This window comes from Xenopus laevis, chromosome 1L, assembly GCF_017654675.1.
Source record: "Xenopus laevis strain J_2021 chromosome 1L, Xenopus_laevis_v10.1, whole genome shotgun sequence".
Taxonomy (NCBI): domain Eukaryota; kingdom Metazoa; phylum Chordata; class Amphibia; order Anura; family Pipidae; genus Xenopus; species Xenopus laevis.
The window spans coordinates 228698714-228721799 of record NC_054371.1 but is presented as its reverse complement, the minus strand read 5'-3'; the positions used below and the strand labels follow the sequence as shown (position 1 = coordinate 228721799).

The 23086-nt window shown below is 42.1% G+C and overlaps 1 protein-coding gene across 1 annotated transcript in view; it reads right to left on the bottom strand.

Moving 5' to 3' along the window:
• Positions 1-5681: 5681 nt before the first annotated feature.
• The window catches only part of ube2r2.L (ubiquitin conjugating enzyme E2 R2 L homeolog), a 29811-nt gene continuing 12406 nt past the window's right edge, over positions 5682-23086 (bottom strand). The window contains exons 2-5 of the mRNA XM_018242337.2: positions 15580-15666; positions 14229-14326; positions 8705-8839; positions 5682-6923 (exon numbers count right to left, since the gene is read on the bottom strand). Coding sequence (XP_018097826.1) covers positions 6704-6923; positions 8705-8839; positions 14229-14326; positions 15580-15666 — 540 coding nt within the window. The 3' untranslated portion in view covers positions 5682-6703. The remainder of the gene's footprint in view (positions 6924-8704; positions 8840-14228; positions 14327-15579; positions 15667-23086) is intronic.

The window sequence follows — 23086 nt, the reverse complement described above, 5'->3', positions numbered from 1 at the left end:
TAAAATGAAAAATCGCCAGCGCTAATCACACGCGGTGGTTCATTTTCCGAAGTCACCCGAAAGTGAGGGAAGGCGTTTGGGGAGATTGGTCGACGAGGCGATTAGTCGCTATGCTACCAGATCTCCCCAAAACGCCCAGTGTGGCCTTACCCTTATGAGGAGGGTGCAGCCAAGATGCTTTGTTTCTTCTGCCTTCAGAGGTGGATACTTAACCCCATAGTGGTCTGCACTGACAGTTCGGCCATCTAGTAAGTTACAAATCTTCATATTCTCAGTATCTGCCATTAAACTGGTACCAAAAGACAAATAAGCACATTGAGGTAGTACATCTGTATGTCCATTAGGTGTCACTGTTTAACAACCTTTCCAGGGAAACTGGAGCACCTCATTATTACACGTATGGGACCTGGGGTTTTCCAGATAAGGGGTCTTGCCGTAATTTGAATCTCAATACTTTAAAGGGGTTGTTCACCTTTAAATTAACTGTAAGTATGATGTAGAGAGGGATATTCTAAGAATTTGCAATTGGTTTTCATTTTTTATTATTTGTGGTTTTTGACTTAGCTTTTTTTCAGGTTGCTAGGGTACAAATGACTCTAGCAACCATGTATTCCTTTGAAAGGAAAGCTGGAAAGAGTCAGAGGAAGAAGGCAAATAATTCAAAAATTATAAAAAAATAAATAAATAAATAAACTATGAAAACCAATTGAAAAAAGGGAATGTCCCCTTTTGAGGGGTCCCCAGAAGGTCCCTTAGATTTTTATCGTGTTTATACCGTTAATCTAAGAGACCTTCTGGGTACATTCCCTTGTTTATCCTGTGTACATTGTAATAATATTACAAAAGGAAACTTTTTTACACATCCCCACACAGGTAAAAATATTCAGATTTAAAAATATTATACTTGCGAATCTAGGTTTGTGGTTTATCTGATTAAGTGCCCGTGTGGCTGAGCTTATGTGGGTGAAACAACCTGGAAGGTAAAAGAAAGGATCAAGCAACATAAATGCAACATACATTACAAACCATTACATTTATCCATGTCACAATTGTGTTACCAGGTCAGTGACAATGTAGAGACACTTCGGTGAGGTGGTGACATAAATCCTCAAAAAACTAGAGATGCGCTGGATTAACACATTGGCCGGTGAATAGAGAATATACTCCCATGTGGTTTATATGAGTAACTTTACTATAGGGTTTGTTTTTAACATGTGTCTGTTTATCTACAGTTGTGCTCATAAGTTTCCACACCCTGGCAGCATTTATGATTTCTGAACCATTTTCCAGAGAATATGAATGATAACACAAAAACATTCCTTTCACTCATGGTTAGTGGTTGGCTGAAGCCATTTATTGTCAAACAACTGTGTTTACTCTGACCCTGATCAAAACCCTGTATCTCCCCCTTTAACATCAATGACAGCTTGAAGTCTTTTGTGGCAGTTGTGGATGAGGCTCTTTATCTTCTCAGACGGTAACGTTGCCCATTCTTCCTGGCAAAAAGCCTCCAGTTCCAGTAAATTTTTGGGCTGTTTTGCATGAACTGCACAGGGTTTGAGGTCTCCCCAGAGTGGCTCAATGATATTGAGGTCAGGAGACTGACATGGCCACTCCAGAACCTTCACTTTATTTTGCTGTAGCCATTGACAGGTTGACTTGGCCTTGTGTTTTGGATCATTGTCATGTTGGAAAGTCCAAGTCCCATACGCAACTTCTGGGCTGATGAGAGCAAATGTTCTTCCAGTATTTCTTGTATTTCACTTGAAGTTATATGTGGCTTTTTCCTTGCACCCCATACTATTTTTCTGGCAGTTGTAGCTGAAATTTTAGTTGGTCTCCCTGACTGTGGTTTGGTTTCAACAGAAACCCCTAATTTTCCACTTCTTAATTAGAGTTTGAACACTGCTGATTGGCATTCTCTATTCCTTTGATATTTTCTTATATCCCTTTCCTGTTTTAGAGAGTTCAACTACCTTTTCCCGCAGATCCTTTGACAATTCTTTTGCTTTCCCCATGACTAAAAGTGGCCATACACGGGCCGATTAAAGCTGCAGACAGACCGAGTCGGCATCTTATTGGCCTGTGTATGGGGCCCCCCCGACGGGCTTCTCCAATCGAGATCTGGCCGAAAGTCGGGCAGATCTCGATCGGATGGGACAAAAAATCCCGTCGGATCGCGGCCGCATCTGTTCGTTGATACTGTCCCGCAATCCGACCGCCCGTTCACATTCGTTAGGATCCGATCGTTGGGCCCTAGGGATCAGCCTGATATTGCCCACCTCAACGTGGGCACATCGGAGAGAGATCCACTTGTTTGGCGACATCACCAAACGAGCGTATCTCTCCGTGTATGGGCACCTTTAGAATCCAAAGAACATCAGTGCAGCAGTGGATGAGAGATACAAGGGTCTGTCTGGAGTCCGGAAAGTCATTGAGCTTTTATACACAGACACTCATTACAAGCAAACAGATGACAGGTGAAGATGGTTCCCTTTAATAGTCATTCTAACCAGGGGCGTAACTATAGAGGAAGCAGACCCTGCGGTTGCAGGGGGGCCCAGGAGTGTAGGGGGCCCAGTGAGACCCTAATTAATTAGCAATTTTAATATATCTTGGTAAAATAGGCCAACTTATAAATATTTTGGGGCCCTAAATTGAATTTGCTATGGGGCCCAGTAACAACTAGTTACGCCACTGATTCTAACCCTTTGTGTCAAGTTGTGAGCAGGTTATCAGGCCAAATCACCAGGGTGTGGAAACTTTTGATCAGGGTCATTTGGGTAGTGATTATGATTTCAAAAGAGTAAACACAGTGGTTTGGCAATAAATGGCTTCAGCCAACCACTAACCATGAGTGAAAGAAAAGTTTTTGTTTTATCGTTCATATTCTCTGAAAAATGGTTCAGAAATCATAAATTCTGCCAGGGTGTGTAAACTTATGAGCACAACCTTTACTTTCCTTTTGTTGATTATATTTTAGGACAGTAAGATGTAAAGCTGTGGGAGCTCCAGATCCAGAGTCATTCTGGGGTACTTGACCCCTCAATTCAACATTGGAGCCAGAAATAAATACTTTCAAGAGGTGAATAGAGACAAAGTAAAGTAATATTACAGTCCAATATGTTACAGTGTTGCTTCTACGTTCTAAGGACATTGTTTCAATGATTTCACTTTTCTAAAGAGCTTGTTACATTGTATCTCTTGGGTAACGTTGTATAAATGGAGATTTTCACTGTTATATATAAACACAAGTCACAGAATATTATATTCTATATAGCACATACACAATTATAAGCTATAAAAGTGCTCTATGATGGAGCTTTTAGTGCACTGAAATGTTTCACTGTGAATTATGGGTAATAAGGAGGTGGGAACTGTGACTCCTCCCAGTCTTGTGGGTATTTAAACTCATGCTCACATTAATTAAAGGCTTGACAAGGGGCCTGAGTAGCCCAAAACGTTGCCTAAAGCAACTTAAAGTAAAGTTTTTCACTTTCTCAATATTTCCGGGGTGCTGCTGTCTTCATTGATTTGTGCAATTTTCCCCCGGCAGGGGGTACAGCACCTGGGGCAGCAAAGAGCCCGTTCCGCTTTGGAAGCACATGAATTGAATTTATAAGTCCTGCCCTGTAATGTGTATAAACAAATCACCGATCTCTCATTCATATATATGTATATGAGATTCACACGCATGTTAGGAGTCTGCTGGGGCTACTTACCTGCATTACCCACAGCACCTGAGCAGCATTATCATATCTATCTATCTATCTATCTATCTATCTATCTATCAGTAATGAGACCCCCAAGATCACCCCTGTGATATCAGCCCCGTCCTCTGGGGGCAGCACTTATACCTGGGACACAACCCCCCACCCCACGCACAAGTAGAACTGCAAGTAGATACGTCTGCTACAAACTGTGACACACAAGCAAATACCCAGAGCAGCAACGATGAAATAGTAGCAATGAAATGGGCAATCACTAGCCACAGCTCGGCCACATATATGTTATATAAATAACTTGCCCCCGAAAAAATTCTGCTTTACCCCCAAGCCCCACAAAAGGTCTCCCCCAAAGATTTGAGATTTACTGGACCTGCACCACAAGGGTATTTATTGCTATTTAGCTCCCAGAACATCCAGCTGAAGGTATAAAGTAATATAAAAGCATCAGAGTATCCCCAAAATACACACAGCTGACTAAGGGAATAAAAGACAGTGACCCCCGATACACCCACCGGCTTAATGTGCCCCGAACTTCATGGTACTGGAAACTCTATATGTACAGACATTTTTTTGAAGTACATGTATGGGATCTGTTATCCAGAATGCTCGGGACCTGCAGTTTTCTTGATAACAGATCTTTCTGTAATTTGGATCTTCATCCCTTAAGTCTACTAGAAAATCATATAAACATTAAATAAACCCAATAGGCTGGTTTTTCCTCCAATAAGGATTAATTACATCTTAGTTGGGATCAAGTACAAGCGACTGTTTTATTATTACACAGAAAAAGGAAATCATTTTTTTTAAAATTTGGATTATTTGGATAAAATTGAGCCTATGGCAATTGTGTAATTCGGAGCTTTCTGGATAACGGATCCCATACCTGTATCAATTTAATAGACATGTTGGCTTCTCTTAGTATTGGGTCCTTTCTGTTCCACTTATTGGAATTCTATAACATACTGTATGTGATAACTCAGTAACACTTATTCTTCAGGTACAACTTACTGAGATATTTTAGGTTGAAACCCTGACTCTGCAGTCTATCATTTGATTGTGCCCCCTACAGATATATTGAAACATTGGGGTAACAGTCACCCTGCTATAGTTCCAGGGGTACCCAGGGTACAAATAAGCACTCACCCCAAATCTCCACCTAACTGACCTTCAGACTGGGCCCCCTTAGCTCATAACAAGGTTACAGATATATAGAAACATTGGGGTGTCACCCTGCTATAGTTCCAGGGGTACCCAGGGTACAAATAAGCACTCACCCCAAATCTCCCTCTAACTGACCTTCAGACTGGGCCCCCTTAGCTCATAACAAGGTTACAGATATATAGAAACATTGGGGTGTCACCCTGCTATAGTTCCAGGGGTACCCAGAGCACAAATAAGCACTCACCCCAAATCTCCACCTAACTGACCTTCAGACTGGGCCCCCTTAGCTCATAACAAGGTAACAGATATATAGAAACATTGGGGTGTCACCCTGCTATAGTTCCAGGGGTACCCAGGGTACAAATAAACACTCACCCCAAATCTCCCCCTAACTGACCTTCAGACTGGGCTCCCTTAGCTCATAACAAGGTTACAGATATATAGAAACATTGGGGTGTCACCCTGCTATAGTTCCAGGGGTACCAAGACCCCAAATCTCACCTTTATGAATAAATTGATGTGCTTGTAGCTTTTAAATGGGAAAAAATGGTTTGCCGTGGATGTGCGGTGGTGCATCCAGTTTGGGTGTTCCTAAATGTCACTATGGTAACCATTTTGATACAATCTCTACACTATTAGTGTAAAATGAAATATGTGAATACACAGTTTGCAGACAAAGCTTGTGCACCTGTTTGATGGGGTCAGGGTGGTAGTTGTACAAGGTAGGAGGAGCTAAACACAACGGCCCGCCCTTTGGCTTGGAATGTCCTGTCCATCAAACCTGCTCAGCCATTTTGGATTTCACATCTTGCTTTATTTGTCCTTTTCTGCTTTACAACAGTGAAAGACACCCACAAACAAACATACCACAAGAGCCCTGCAACTGCAGTAATACCCTTTTTTTTTTTTTTTTTTTGCAGCCATGGGTGCGAGAATGCAAAAAACAAAAGAAACACAAAAGAAAAAAAAGGAAGAAATCTAGGGCAAATTAAAAACAAGGAAGAGAAAGGAAACACATTAGCTAAGCCGTGACCTCTTGCACTCAAACATTTGTTTTTCAGTTGTGAAGTTGTAGCAATAAGTTGTGTTGCAGAACAATACCCCTGTTGTGTGTCCAGCTTATTTGTAGCTTTCTATGTTTCACCCAGACGGACAGAAAGCCATTCATTCCAACAGCAGCAGTAGTAGTAATAATAATAAGGGCATTCAGCGGGGCCCCCACAAGGGCCACGGTATCAGACCTGGGGATGGGGGGTGCCATGTTGGATCCTGAGGTAAAAGTAAAAAGGTACAAGTGTGATTGCTGGAACTTGGCAATATTGCATGGTTACGTCGTAGAGTTCGCTCAGTTGCTTCTCTGCATCAATTCCCAAAGAAAAGTCGCCTTCCCTCAGCGGATAAAGAAAACGGCGAGGAACGAGGGGGCACCGGAGAGGCTACAGTCTCCTCCACGGCGAGAATCAAAATCAAGATGGACACAGTGTATAAAGATATAAAGACAAAAAGGATGGAGGGTTTGTAGGAAAAGTAAAAGAAGTGCACGGCACTAGGAGATCGGTGCAGCATTGAGGAATTGCAGAGATTCCGCCACGTTTCCCATCCCGCGTCACTGCCCGTAAACTGGAGCCGCGTCCGTGCGTCTCTCCTTATGCAGAAGGCAAGTTGGTCTTTACCGCCAGAAAAAGAGACTCCTCCCACTTGAGATCTGCTCCGTTCCCAGCAAGGGTAAAAGAGCAGCGGGAGGAGCGGAGGGAGAGAGCGGGGAGGTCGGAAGGATCAGGCTGTGGAGAAAAGGAAAAGACGAGAGGAGCAGGTCAGGACTCTTCGTTACCAGAGTCGTCGTCGTCATAACAATCGGCGTCCTCCTCCTCTTCATCTTCATCGTCTATGTCATCGTCATACAAGTCGTCGTAGAGTAAGTCAGAGCTGTTGTCACTAGAAGGCACTTTGGTTTTGATGCAGTACTCCGCCAGCGTCGTGGGGACTTTCACGCCGTCCTTTTCCGCCTCCGCTTTCGTGGCCGACACTTGTTTCCTAGAAATAGCGGAGATTTAATACAGATTTGATGTGTGACGGTATTTAGTATCTCTAAAGCACATTCAATTAATACTCATTCAATTTACCAGCCCAAATTACTGTACAAGTCAATGGGAGACTCGAATCGAGTTTGATTGAATTCAAATCTAATTCGATTCGTGTTTTCGGCTCGTTTGAATTCGTCCGAGTTTTTATAAATCGATTTTATTAATAAATTTCCCTAAGTCGAATTTGGAATTCAATCGAATTTGAGTGAGTTTAAAAAAAAAAAAAAAAAAAAAAAAAAAACTCGCATGAATTCGAAATTCAACCCTTGATAAATGTGCCTTTTAGGGGCAGATTTATCAAGGGTCGATTTTCGAATTCACTGGAGTTTTTTTTTAAAACTACCATGAACTCAAAATTTGACCAATCGAAATTTATTAAAAAAAATCTAATTTTTTAAACTTGGGTGAATAGGATCGACCTGAAAACTCGAAAGGCATTCAATTTGAGTTTTAAAAACTAGATTTGAGTTTTTTCTCCAAAAATAGCTTGAATGTCAGGAAGGCTGCAAACAACTCCAAATTGATCCCAATACAAGACTAAAGCAGCAATTCTGCAGGTTTTAGGTGGTGAATAGTCAAATTCGAGTTCTTAAAGGGTATGATAAATCGAAAATCTAAATCGAATTTAGAATTTGACCCTTGATAAATCTGGCCCTTAGTGTGGTGGCACATGGGGAGATTTAGTCACCTGTGATAAATCTTTGCTACTGTGGGCTAATAATCTCCCCCAAATGCCTTCCCACAGGCAAGTGTGAGTCACCGGTGGGATGGCATATACTGTACGTTGCTTCGGTTTCCCCCTGAAGTCGCCTCCTGTCGGTGATTCATAGGAAGGCATTTTGGGGAGATTAGTCGCCTGCAGCAGCAAAGATTTATCTCAGGCGACTCCGTGTGCCAACACCCTTAGAACAGAGAGGATTTATACAAACATTACTGATACCAATTGTACAAAGCTGTCGCACATTAGAGCTTTAGCGAAAAAACGTTTTATACAAAAAGCCATTCTCATGCCCTGACACTTTGGAGAAACCGGAAGCAAAATCTGCAGGCAAAGTGCCCGGGTCTGTGTAATTAAAGGGGAACTATCGCAAAAATAGCTTCATCATACTGCAATAAGAAACTTTCTAAATACAATCAATAATCAAGTTCATCTTCACTATTCCTCTCTCAGCATCTGTTTCTCTTCATTCTCTCTTCATGCAGCAGTTGGGTGTCAGATATTCACTGACAGTTAGATCCAATATATCTTATAGGGGGGGGCTCCTTTTGCCTAGAAGATGTATTAGAGGTCACTCTATTAAACTCACCAGACATCATGTCTCTCTACATGCAGAATTTGTGCAAAAGGAAGTTATTTTGTTACATTTTGTTTGTACCGTTATCAGTTATTTGAGTGAGCTCTAATACATCTGCTAGGAAAGGAGCCCCCCTATAAGATATATTGGATGTAACTGTCAGTGAATATCTGACACCCAACTGCTGCATGAAGAGAGAATGAAGAGAAACAGATGCTGAGAGAGGAATAGTGAAGATAAACTTGATTATTTCAGAAACAGTACAGAATATTTAATTGTTTGTATTTACAAAGTTTCTTCAGTATGATGAAGCATATATTACATTTTTATTTTCACAATAGTTTCCCCTAAAAAACAAAAAAACTTGAGGTTGAGGAACCCAATGGTACCTCTGATATAAACGAGACGTTGCTACGGATTAGTTGATAGCACTCACCGGATAATTTCTGCATATTCTTTGTCCTTTCCTTTGCTGTCCCTCCATTTTCTAAACATGACTGAGGCATCGACATTAGCCGGGGAGAATGTGTTTGGTTCGTTGAGCAGAGAGATGACACTTAGTAATATAGTCCTGCGAGAGAAGCAAACACATTGGTCACTGCTGGAGGTGCAAATAAGTGACAGTGGGTGAGCAAAGCTGGCGACAGATTTATCAAGGGTTCATTTGAAAATTTGAAAATCAAACTGGCAAATTTGATTAGGGAGTTATTCAAATTCGATTTAAAGGTTTTAAAAAATTCTAATTTGATTTTCGAGATTTACATACTCTGGCCCTTTAAGAACTCGAATTCGACTATTCGCCACCTAAAACCTGCCGAATTGCTGTTTAAGTCTAAGGGAGACGTCCTGGGATCAATTTGGAGTTGTTTGCAGCCTTCCTGACATTTAATGTTTTTTTGGAGAAAAAAACTCAAATCGAGTTTTTAAAACTGGAATCGAATTTGATTCAAACTAGATTCATCCGACATGGAAAAATTAGATTTTGTTTTTAAAAACTAGAGATGAAACGAATCCACTATTTTGGATTCGGCCGAACCCCCGACTCTTTCGTGAAAGATTTGGCCGAATACCAAACCCTTATTTGCATATGCAAGTTAGGGGTGGGAAGGGGAAAATGTTATACTTCCTTGTTTTGTGACAGTCACGTGATTTCCTTCCCCTCCTCTAATTAGCATATGCAAATTAGGATTCAGTTTGGCCCGGCAGAAGGATTTGGCAGAATCTTGCAGAAAAAGGCCAAATCCCGAAACGAATCCTGAAATTGGTGCATCCCTATTAAAAACTCACAAATTCAACCTTTGATAAATCAGCCTCCCACAGTAGTGTTTCTGTATATTGTACAGTTATCGGACCTGTTATCCAGAATACTCGGGACCAGGGTTTTTTTCCCAGATAACGGATCTTTCTGTAATTTGGATCTTCATACTTTAAGTCTACTAGAAAATCATATACATTTTTTCTCTAGGGAGGGGCTGTGGGATAGCAGGTATAGTAGGGAGTAGATTTCTACTAGAAAATCATATAAACAATAAATAAACCCAATAGGCTGGTTTTGCCTCCAATAAGGATTAATTACATCTTAGTTGGGATCAAGTACAAGCTACTGTTTTATTATTACACAGAAAAATGGAAATCAGTTTTAAACATTTGGATTATTTGATTAAAATGGAGTCTATGGGAGGCGCCCTTTCTGTAATTCAGAGATTTCAGGATAACGGGTTTCCGGATAATGGATCTTTCCATAATTTGTATCTTCATACCTTAAATCTACTAGAAAATCATGTAAATATTAAATAAAGCCAATAGGCTGGTTTTGCCTCCAATAAGGATTAATTACATCTTAGTTGGGATCAAGTACAAGCGACTGTTTTATTATTACACACAGAAAAAGGAAATTATTTTTACAAATTTGGATTATTTGGATAAAATGGAGTCTATGGGGGACGGCCTTTCTGTAATTCAGAGCTGTAATTCTGGGTAACAGGTTTTGAGATAATGGATCACACTTAGTCGTCTATAACCCTCAGTGCAGCACAGGGAGAGAAGCCTATTTTGTACGTCTCTACTACAGTTCCCCATTTACGGAGAGATCCCATGAAACGATCCCATAGATCTACAGATATTCTCCAGTACCTACATAAATCAATGGGGGTGCTGAGATCTTTACACCCCCCAGTAATTCTAGTTACTGATTTTTTTACTTCTGGCTGGAGCTCCTCCCATTTAAAAATATAAGGCACCCCCTGCACCCTCCTGGGGGGGGGCTGCATGTTCAGTACCAAACCTCCTGACCAATGTCTGTACTGTGCACATGCTCCGCCTCACAGCAAATAGAAGTGTTTTATCCCATTGATCATATACAGAAATATTTTAAAAAAATATCAGTTCCATCTGTATTTATATTAAAGGGGTTGTTCACCTTAAAATTAACTATTCGTATGATGTAGAGAGGGAAATTCTGAGATAATTTGCAATTGGTTTTCATTTTTTATTATTTGTGGTTTTTGACTTAGCTTAGCTTTTTATTCTGCAGCTCTCCAGTTTTTAATTTCAGTAATCTGGTTGCTAGGGTCCAAATTCCCCTAGCAACCATGCACTGATTGGAATAAGAGACTGGAATATGAATAGGAGAGGCCTGAATAGAAAAAGGAGTAATAAAAAGTAGCAACAAAAATATATTATTATGCCTTACAGAACATTTGATTTTTTTTGATGGGGGCAGCGACCCCCATTTAAAAGCTGGAAAGAGTCAGAAGAAGGCAGCAAATAAATATAAAACTATAAAAAAGAACAAATGAAGGTAAATTGAAAAGTTGCTTAGAAATAGCCATTCTATAACACAGTAATAGTTAAATTAAAGGTGGTTTCCTGCATGTGGGGGCCCCATGAGTGGAATTTTACAGACAAGCTTCCTGTTTAGGGATTTATAGGAATGAGCAGAAGAAACACCAGACAGGTCATGATGAGTCAGCTCAGACTCACTTCAACAGAGTCACTGATTAAAGGGAAAACAAACCCCTTTTATTAGGCATGAGCTCATTCAGTTGGGTTATATAGAGCTTTATCTGAACCACAGACTGACAGCAAATTGTCTGCAGGAGCTGTTGCCCAACCCCCCTTAGGCTCACAGAGTCCTGCAAGTCCTCCCTCACCTTGTCCCACTGTGCAGTGATGGAATGTGAAGTCTCCAGAGAAGCTGCGCATCACTCGCTACAGACAACAGAATCTATCACTTCACTATGGGGGAAAAAGGGGAGGGAAAGGTCACATTACACTGTGAGCCTAAGGGATGTTGGAAAATCATGGTTTCCCTTCAAGCTGTAGAATCTGCATTATAAAAAAACGACATTTATTGTATTTATTTCGGAGAGCTCAGATAGTATTTATGAGCTTATATAAAAAATCCAAAATGTTTCCCTGTAAGTGGAAATCAGCCTGCGGGGGTCACAGCAGAGAGGATTTACTACAGACGCTCGGCACTTACAGGTGTAAAAGGGACGCAGAAATAGCTGTTCAGCTCAGCATCCTTACAGTCTGTGTAGATTTTATATTGTCAGCCCTTTAAATGATATCTGCAGTTTTATACTGTAAATGTGGTCCGACTGGTCAGCAGCTCTCACATCTGTACTGGGCCAGGGCATCCAGGGTTAACTCCTAATGCCTCCAGTAAATTGGGGGGGGGGATCTGATGAGTGGGAGGGGCTCTGCTGACAGTGGGGGGGGGCTCTGCTGACAGTGGGGGGGGGGGCTCTGCTGACAGTGGGGGGGGGCTCTGCTGACAGTGGGGGGGGGGCTCTGCTGACAGTGGGGGGGGGCTCTGCTGACAGTGGGGGGGGGGCTCTGCTGACAGTGGGGGGGGGCTCTGCTGACAGTGGGGGGGGGCTCTGCTGACAGTGGGGGGGGCTCTGCTGACAGTGGGGGGGGGCTCTGCTGACAGTGGGAGGGGGGCTCTGCTGACAGTGGGAGGGGGGCTCTGCTGACAGTGGGAGGGGGGCTCTGCTGACAGTGGGAGGGGGGGCTCTGCTGACAGTGGGAGGGGGGCTCTGCTGACAGTGGGAGGGGGGCTCTGCTGACAGTGGGAGGGGGGCTCTGCTGACAGTGGGAGGGGGGTGGGAGGGGGGCTCTGCTGACAGTGGGAGGGGGGCTCTGCTGACAGTGGGAGGGGGTGGGAGGGGGGCTCTGCTGACAGTGGGAGGGGGGCTCTGCTGACAGTGGGAGGGGGGCTCTGCTGACAGTGGGAGGGGGCTCTGCTGACAGTGGGAGGGGGCTCTGCTGACAGTGGGAGGGGGGCTCTGCTGACAGTGGGGGCAGGAGATCCTTCCCCCCAACTCAGCTGTTGGGTCCTGTTAGTGATCCCAGCAGCCAAAGCTCTCGCTCACTCACTCACTCACTGTAAATGTGACGCAGCTTTAAAGCCAGTGAGGGTCACATGCAGAATGGGGTCTCACTGGATTTGTGAATTAACCCTTTGTTGACTGGCCTAGCAGCAGAGAGAGCACCGTGGGGCTGTTGGTACCTGCTAGAGATGCTCTGAATCCACTATTTTGGATTTGGCCAAACCCCTTAATCCTTTGTGAAAGATTCAACCAAATACCGAAAGAATCTGAACCCTAATTTGCATATGCAAATCAGTGAGGGGGAGGGAGAAAAATTATTTTATTTTACTTCCTCGTTTTATGATAAAAAGTCACATGATTTTAAGGATTCGATTCCACCAGGCACAAGGATTTGGCCGAATACCAAAACGGAATCCTGGATTGGGCTCATCTCTATTACCTGCTGACGGGCAAATGGCAACAGTAAAACAGGACTCAATCAGCCGGACCGGCTTTGGGATTGTGCAGGTATTGTAGCCGTAGGGTGATGTAAATAAACACGTATACTATAAATAAACTCTGATGCCAAACAGAGAATGTGTTATTATATAAATACAACTGGCTGGATATAAATATTCATTCCAAATGCCGACACACTAGTGATGGGACAGAAACACACACTACTCTGCGCTGCACATAGCAGCCATTGTGTTGGTGGGATACGGTTTCCTGGGCCCGCCCCTTTCTCTGACATCATTTATGACATCATATGTGAGGATAAAGGGACAAGTCGGTGCCTTTTTGACTTTGGGGCACAAGTTACTATTACAATCGTTTGTGGATGAAATGCAAACCTTACAGGGTTAAATGAGTTTGTCAAATGGAACGATACAAATTATCTCTGCCCTGCACATGTCCCCCTGCCCTTTCCCAACCAAACCTCCACCCCCAGAAATGTCCCCTGTGACTGTATTCTGAGGGACCCACCATGTCTGATTAACTATACAGAAGCCATTGCATTCCTTGCCTCAAGAGCACACACTCAATGCAATGGCAGCCAGAGAGCATGGTGAGGAATTCAAGGCAAACTGCAGCTATGAGGCTTTGCTCCAGGGGTTGCAGGGTCATTCTGTGATGACTCCTTGGGGAGTGGGAATTTGCACTGGGGCCATTGGGTTAATGTGGGTTCTGTTCTCAAGTGTGAAATCGGCAGTTAAAGGGATACGATCACTGGAAAACGTTTGTTTTTAAAAACATATCAGTTAATAGTGCTGCTCCAGCAGAATTCTGCACTGAAATCCATTTCTCAAAAGAGCAAACAGATTTTTTTATATTTAATTTTGAAAGCAGTTCCATCCTGAAGTCCGGCTCCTTCTCAAAGCTCAGAATCAGACACAATGCATTAAAGTGGCGCCTCCACACCAATATCACAGCTAAAAAAATACATTTGTTGGTTCAAGAAAAACATTTTAAATAGTAGAGTGAATTATTTGCAATGTGAACAGTGTAATTTAGAAATAAAAGGTAAACCATAAAATGACAGTATCCCTTTAAATATCTAATGTAACAGGTCAATTAGCAAGCGGGACTGTTACACTCAGACAGACTGACACTCAGACAGACACTCCGACAGACAGACAGTACCTGACATTCTGCGTGGGATTCCACCTCTCTGACGGTAACTCTCCACTCTGTGGATCATCTACTGGGGGGTGAAGGATTGAAATACACACATCTCCATTCTGGAAGAACAGAGGGAGGGAAAAGAAAATCCAGTAAGCAAAAGTACAGTTCTGCATCTTACCCCACCGTAACCTGAATGTTACCCCACTGTTACCTGAATGTTACCCCACCGTTACCTGAATGTTACCCCACCGTTACCTGAATGTTACCCCACCGTTACCTGAATGTTACCCCACCGTTACCTGAATGTTACCCCACCGTTACCTGAATGTTACCCCACCGTTACCTGAATGTTACCCCACCGTTACCTGAATGTTACCCCACCGTTACCTGAATGTTACCCCACCGTTACCTGAATGTTACCCCACCGTTACCTGAATGTTACCCCACCATTACCCGAATATTACCCCACCGTTACCCGAATATTACCCCACTGTTACCCGAATATTACCCCACTGTTACCCGAATATTACCCGAATGCTGTGTGTGTTTATCTGTCCAGTTTAACTAGTGGGCCAGATTAATGTTGGCAGACATATTCCGGGGAGGACTGAATTGAGCTCCTGGCCCACACTCCTCCAACACTTTACACACTTACATTATTATAATTATCATAAAAAGAACCTTTATTTTATTTAGTTTTTTTAAGAGATTTAGCTTAAACTGTCCATGTAGAAATTCCAGCAGTTAGTTGCTAGGGTCCAATTTACCCTAGTAACCAGGCAGTGATTTGAATGAGAAACAAGATGATGAATATGAGAAAAATAAAGAATATAAAGGAACAATAATACAGCAAAATCTCAATTTTATATCCCCTGATTTCAAGTTCTCTCTTATTTGCTGGATTTTTCACCATTTTCTTCTGATCCCCTAAAAAACATAAAACAGGGATTGTACTGTAATACAATTGTAGCCTCACAGAGCAATAAGCTGTGACTTCCAAGGTCAAGCCCCCCCCCCCCCCATTTGAAAGCTGGAGGGTTTCCCCAATGATAAAAAATGAAATTATAAGCAATTCTCCAATATACATTCATTGGGATATCTGTGTAGAAAAGCCTTTATTTAGTACCCCCATAAAAAATAAAAAATTTAAAAAAATACCTTACGACACTGCTGGTTCTGACTCTTCAAGAAATGTAGCAGGAACTAGCCGATTAACCGACCTGGAAGAGAAAGGACTTCTGCTACATTGTTTCAAGAGTCAGAACCAGAGAAGAGCAAAAGGATAAACCAATGCTGCTTTGGTTGCTTCCAGTTATCTCTCATTGTACATAAAAAGCTTTTGGGTGGTGTTTTTCTGCAATTCGCTCACCTCGTAAATATTGGGATGCCACATCTTGGTCAGGAAGCGGAAGGTGGGAGGAGAATACGGGTAGTCAATGGGGAATTTTATGTGAGCCTGTAATTAAAAGAAAGAAAGATATTATAGGAACAATGAGATCACAGCACATTATAGATTTAATAAGAAGGCACAGAGTCATTACTACTAATTAAAATGACAAGCACTGTAGTACAGCAATGCAGTATGGTTCTGAGAGTGGCCTGTTAGTATGTTTGCATACTATTTTGGATTCGGCCAAACCCCCGAATCCTTCACGAAAGATTCGGCCAAATACCGAACCAAATCCTAATTTGCATATGCAAATTAGGGGTGGGAAGGGAGAAAAAACGTTTTACTTCCTTGTTTTGTGACAAAAAGTCATGTCATTTCCCTCCCCGCCCCTAATTTGCATATGCAGAAGGATTCAGCCGAATCCAAATCCTACTAAAAAAGGCCGAATCCCGAACCCAATCCTGGATTCTATGCATCCCTACTTGAAAGAGAACTATAGTCTAGAAAAGAATGTGGCTAGAACTAGGGATGCATAGAATCCAGGATTCCGTTCAGGATTCTGCCTTTTTCAGCAGGATTTGGATTCGGCCGAATCTTTCTGCCCAGCCGAACCAAATCCTAATTTGCATATGGAAATTAGGGGCAGGAAGGAAAATTGCGTGACTTTTTGTCACAAAACAAGGAAGTAAAAAATTTTAAATATGCAAGTTAGGATTCAGTTCAGTATTCCGCCGAATCCTTCGCAAAGGATTTGGGGGTTCGGCCGAATCCAAAATAGTGTATTTGGTGCATCCCTAGCTGGACCCCTCCCATCTTGTGATCCTGTTAGGCATCTGTTGTGTGTCAGTGGCACTGCACATGCTCAGTGGGCTCTGGGCTGCTGTCGAAACCGTAGGAGTCGAGGGAAATCATAAACCATAGCAGTGAGGTTGGATTTTTCATTGAAGCAGATACTACAGGGCTGATATACTCTGCTGCAGAATGCACTGGCTTCTATTCTGCCATTTAGGGAATCTGTATTTATTACAAATCAGCTTATGGAGACACAGATCTCTCCTGCTTAAAGGAGAACTAAAAAAGTAGCTAGAAATCTTGTACATGATGTTTTGTGCTTCTGTACCAGCCCAAGGCAACCACAGCCCTTTAGCAGTAAAGATCTGTGTCTCCAAAGATGCCCCAGTAGCTCCCCATCTTCTTTTCTGCTGATTCACTGATTCACATGCTCTGTGCTGCTGTCACTTACTGAGCTTAGGGAGCCACTCACAATATACAGTACACATAGAATAGAAATGTCACAATATAAGGCTGATTAGTAATTAATACACATAATTACTACATGGCAGCACAGAAACCAGTGCAATTAGCATCAGAATTGAATAATCAGCAAACCTGTAGCATCAGCTTATATTACAGCCAGGGAAGCTCATTTTCTGCTGGATAATTAGTGACGAGCCCTAAGCTTAGCTTCTCAACAGCCAATCAGAGCCCACTGAGCATGTGAGTGTCACAGACACTTTCCAAGATGGTGACCCCCTGTGACAAGTTTGAAGTCCTGGATCATTGCTGCTATTGACAAGCTCAAACTTTAGCCTCGTGCAATAAGTTCACTATATAAAATAGGACATTTTTAACCATATTCGTTTTTAGGGTTTAGCCCTGAGCTACTAGAGAACACCAAAGTATAATGGACAGAATGTCTAGTCCATAAGACAGAAATAAAGCCGCATTCTCGGTTATGGTTCAGTACTCCTGCATATGCAAATTAGGATTCGGTTTGGTATTCGGTCGAATCTTTAACAAAGAATTCCGCCGTATCCAAAATAGCTGATTTGGTGCAATCCTACAAATAAAACCAATGGATTTATGTAATGAATGTTTACAACAAGCTATGGCAATCCTCACAATCCAGGGGTTATTTCCCCTATTGAGAAAGAATCTCTAATCAGAATAAAACCCAGGACCCACTCCATGCCCCAATCTTTAATCACTGTAGGAGGTGACGAGGGTCACTTTTTATGTATTTACTTGAATTTGTGCTGAGATTGTAGTTTCCCTGTAAAATCGGGGGAGCAGCCGTATTAACCCCAATAAAATAAAATTCTGTTTCAAATTGCACTACATTATGAGTGTGTAGAGAATACTGGTGCCCAGGTCCGGAGTGTGGATATGGACAGAGAATTGCATGGCAGTGAAGGAGTTAATCCGGGGGGCAGTGAAGGAGTTAATCCGGGGGGCAGTGAAGGAGTTAATCCGGGGGGCAGTGAAGGAGTTAATCCGGGGGGCAGTGAAGGAGTTAATCCGGGGGGCAGTGAAGGAGTTAATCCGGGGGGCAGTGAAGGAGTTAATCCGGGGGGCAGTGAAGGAGTTAATCCGGGGGGCAGTGAAGGAGTTAATCCGGGGGGCAGTGAAGGAGTTAATCCAGGGGGCAGGGATGAGAGGGCAGAATACTGAGCTGGTGCAGTTACAATGCTAATGTGGGGCTCTCAGCCAGGCTATTTATTGCCGAGTTCTTGTCAGTAAGGGGGATCAGCACTTGGCTACTGACTCCAGACTTTCAGTCCAAGGCTACACACAGCACAGAGCCAGGAGACAAACACTATCCAGCACCATTAAGTTAAGAGTAGCCGAGCTCTGGGGAGAAGGGCATTCCTCTGGCACAACCATACAGTGAACGGGATTGGCTGAAACTCAACACGCCCCTGGAACTGGGATTGGCTGCTGCTGAATACGGTCACAAGCAGCCAAACACTCGATTGCCAGTTCTGTGCCACCGGGACCCAACTGACCGGCACTGGTCCGACGATACGAAGCAAACGAAGACGCCACACATTCATGACTAAATAAAGGGGTTGTTCACCTTTAATTTAACTGTTAGTATGATATAGAGAGGGATATTCTGAGACAATTTGCAATTGGGTTTCATTTTTTATTATTTGTGGTGTTTGACTTATTTAGCTTTTTATTCAGCAGCTCTCCAGTTTGTAATTTCAGCCATCTGGTTACTAGGGTCCAAATTCCCCTAGCAACCATGCACTGATTTGAATAGGAGACTGGAATATGAATAGGAGAGGCCGGAATAGAAAGAGGAGTCATAAAAAGTAGCAATAACAATACATTTGTAGCCTTACAGAGCATTTGTTTTTTAGATGAAAGGTGGTAAGAGTCAGAAGAAGTGAAATCATTAAAAAACATTAAAAAATAATCAAGACTAATAGAAAAGTTGCTTAGAATTGGCCAGTCTATAACATACTTAAAGTTAAATTAAAGGTGAACCCCGTTATTTACCAGAAGAGGTGGACAAGCGAGAGATAAAAAGGCTGCTGGAATCCATGACAGGACAACCCAAAGCTTGAGGGGCGGCTGCTAATTTTGGAGAAGACTATGTTGCTATGTGCCAGTCAGGTGCCATGTGTTGCCAGACATGAGCCACACTCACGTGAGTCACTTATAAAGCAGCTGCCAGGGGTCGGGGAGGACACACAAAGGTTTCATCATACACAGTGATAAGAACAGGCTACAGAGACAGACTATGAACCCCACTCACTACACTCCCATCTCTCTCTACTGCTTCAACTCACAAGCGCAGCAATGTCCCAAATCAATCCTCTGCTGTTCCTACACAGCGTGGGCACCATACTTACACACCCATCATGTGCAGCACATATTGCCTTTATATACAAACAATAACAAGTAACACATATTAATTGAGATAATTGGGATCAGTTATCCGGAAACCCGTTATCCAGAAAGACACCATTTTATACAAATTATCCAGATTTTTAAAAATTATTTCCTTTTTCTGTGTAATAATAAAACAGTCGCTTGTACTTGATCCCAACGAAGATATAATTAATCCTTATTGGAGGCAAAACCAGCCTATTGGCTTTATTTCATGTTTATATGATTTTCTAGTAGACTTAAAGGGATGGTTCACCTTCCCACACATTTTCTATCTCAGTTGGTTTCAGATCGCCAGAAATAAAGACTTTTTTTGAATTACTTTCTATTTTCTGTAATTTTTCACCTTCTAAAGCAGCACTGGGACGGGGGTGAGTCACCGACCCTGTAAATTGTTCTAAATTGATACATTTAGTTGATCCATTTCTGATCTTTGTCCCTGCCGAGCAGAATCCCAGAGTTTCATTAAAGGGGTGGTTCACCTTTCTGTTAACTTTTAGTATGTTATAAATTGGCTAATTCTAATGAACTCTTTAATTCGTCTAAATTTTTTAAAAAAATTTTTTTATAGTATTTTAATTATTTGCCGGCTTCTTCTGACACTTTCCAGATTCCAAATGGGGGTCTCTGACCCCATTTAAAAAAACAAATGCTCTGTAAGGCCACACATTTATTGTTACTTTTTATTACTCATCTTTGTATTTAGGCCTCTCCTATTCATATTCCAGTCTGTTATAAATCAGTGCATGGTTACTAGGGTTAATTTGTACCCTAGCAACAAGATGGCTGAAACTGGAGAGCTGCTGAATAAAAAGCTTAATAAGTCAAAAACCACAAATAATAAAAAATTAAAACCAATTGCAAATTGTCTCAGAATATCACTCTCTATATCATACTAACAGTTAATTTAAAGGGGAACAACCCTTTTAATGCTATCCTAAGACCGGACAGCAGCCCACAAGAAAAAAACAATACCTGAAACACACACCACCATTTTTCATGGTCTTTGGATGTTGTTGGACCATAACAGCCGCTTCCACACATATCAAAGTATAGGGATATCCTGGTGAAAATACGGCCAAAATAATGTACAAAACATTAATGGGTGCCGCCAATCAGGCCACTGTAGATGCCCCTTATCATGAGCCGTCAGACTGCTAATAATCTATACTCCCATTACCAAGCATAAAAGCCTTGTAAGCACTTTCGGCAGAGTGACTCCACACATTCTGCCTCCCAACCCGGATTATATGGAGCGATGAACAGATGTATTACACTCAGCCCTTCGTTCATATCAAATACCCAATGGCGTATTCTGCACCAGGTTTATTTTATACACACTGCTCCTACGCCCCAGACATGTCAGACTAAAGTTTGTGCGGCTGCATGTGATTGTGTCACTAAAGGAGGCCATAGACATTACAATTACAATATTTCCAGGAAAGATTGTTCGTTTCAATACACACGTGTAGAACTGAATCGTATATACTAGGGATGCACCGAATCCACTAATTTGGATTCGGCCGAACCCCCGATTTCTTCGTGAAAGATTCGGGCGAATACCGAACAGAATCCGAACCCCAATTTGCATATGCAAATTAGGGGTGGGAAGGGGAAAACATGTTTTACCTTGTTTTCTGACAAAAAGTCACGCGATTTCCCTCCCCGCCCATAATTTACATATGCAAATTAGGATTCAGTTCGGCTGGGCAGAAGGATTCTGCCGAATCCGAATCCTGCTGAAAAAGGCCGAATCCTGGCCGAATCCCGAACTGAATCCTGGATTCGGTGCATCCCTAGTTTACACATAGAAACAATAGAATTCTACCTGTATCCTACGAGCACTAACAATGGCCGATGTTCGGGTGCCTTTAAAGGTGCCCGATCAAAATTTTCCGGCCAAGTCTTCTGTCGACATTGGTCGGCTGGTCTCCTGAAAATGAGTTTCGTACAATATTATCAGTGTATCTATGGCCACCGTAACACTTTCCCATAACTCTTGAAACTAAATGACAGAAGCCATCACTCCTGATGAAGACGCCATTCCTCATTCTGCAAAGCTCTGTTAAAGCGGTGGTTCACCTTTAAATTAACTTTTAGTATGTAGTAGAATGGCTGATTCTAAGTAACTTTTAAGTTGGCCTTCATAATTATTTTTTTTAAGTTTTTGTATTATTAGCCTTCTTATGACTCTTTTCAGCCTCCAAATGGGGGTCACTGACCCCATCTAAAAAACAAATGCTCTGTAAGGCTACAAATGTATTGTTATTGCTACTTTTTATTACTCATCTTTCTATTCAGGCCTCTCCTATTCATATTCCAGTCTCTTATTCAAATCAATGCATGGTTGCTAGGGTAATTTGGGCCTTAGCAACCACATTGCTGAAATTGCAAACTGGAGAGCTGCTGAATAAAAAGCTGAGTAAGTGAAAACCACAAATAATAAAAACCAATAGCAAATTGTCTCAGAATATCAATCTCTACATCATTCTAACAGTTAATTTAAAGGTGAACAACCTCTTTAATCAATTCCTGCTACATTGTCGTATTAGTCAGTACCAGCAGTGCAGTGAATAGCAAGGGACATACCATTTCATTTACAAAATCACAGGCTCTTTTATTCGGCAAAGCGTAATTTATTTGGGTTTATATTCCCTTTAAAGAAAAAAAAACAAGCTAGACAATGCAGTCTGGATAAAATCAGCAGAGCGCAGCATTAAACAAGGCAGCAGGGACATAGATGCTATCTCCCAAATAGACAAAGCAGTAACGTGAAAAAATAAATTTATATAACGACCTCTCGCTTTCATGGAAACAAGGGAGAGGAGTAAGGATTTACCCCACACTCACATTCCTTGCTGCATAAATAACTACAAGTTTCAAACAATCTATATGTGGTTGGCTCAGTATCACCCTAAAGGTGACCCTACACCATTCAATCACTAGTTAACTGTTAGCATGACGTAGAGAGAGATATTCTGAGACAATTTGCAATTGGTTTTTATTTTTTATTATTTGTGGTTTTTGAGTTATTTAGCTTTTTTTATTTAGCAGCTCTCCAGTTTGCTATTTCAGCCATGGGGTTGCTAGGGTCCAAATTACCTTAACAACCATGCATTAATTTGAATAAGAAACTTGAATACGAGTAATAAAAACTAGTACGGACAATACATTTATAGCCTTACTGTGGTCAGTGACCCTCATTTGAAAGCTGGAAAGAGTCAGAAGAAGGAGGCAAAAAAAAACCTATTTAAAAAAATTAAGACCAACTGAAAAGTTGCTTAGCATTGCCCACTGTATAACATACTAAAAAAAGTTACCTTAAGGGTAAGGACACACTGGCAGATTCGGGGAGATTAGTCGCCCCAGCATCAAATCGATTCTTCTTCTTCTTCGGGGCAACGATCTCCGCAAACTGCCTTCCCCTACCTTCCTGCCGGCTAGAATGAAAAATCGCCAGTGGGATGGCACTCGCGGCTCTTCGTTTTCCGAAGTCACCTAGGAAACTTCAGAAAATGAAGATCCGGGAGTGCCATCCCGCTGGCAATTTTCTATTATAGCCGGCGGGAAATCAGTTTGGGGAGATTGTTGCCCCGAAGAAGAGGTGATTTGTAGCCGAGGTGACTAATCTCCCTGTGTGTCCTTACCCTTAACCACCCCTTTAAAATACATAAACATGTGAATAAAAACAGTAAACAGAGGGCAATGGGTCGGCATTCCTATTAGGGATAAGATCTCTGGGAGGGATTTCTAGTTTATTATTCATTGCTGTACAAGGGAGAACCATCAGCCTGTAGTCTGGGTTGAC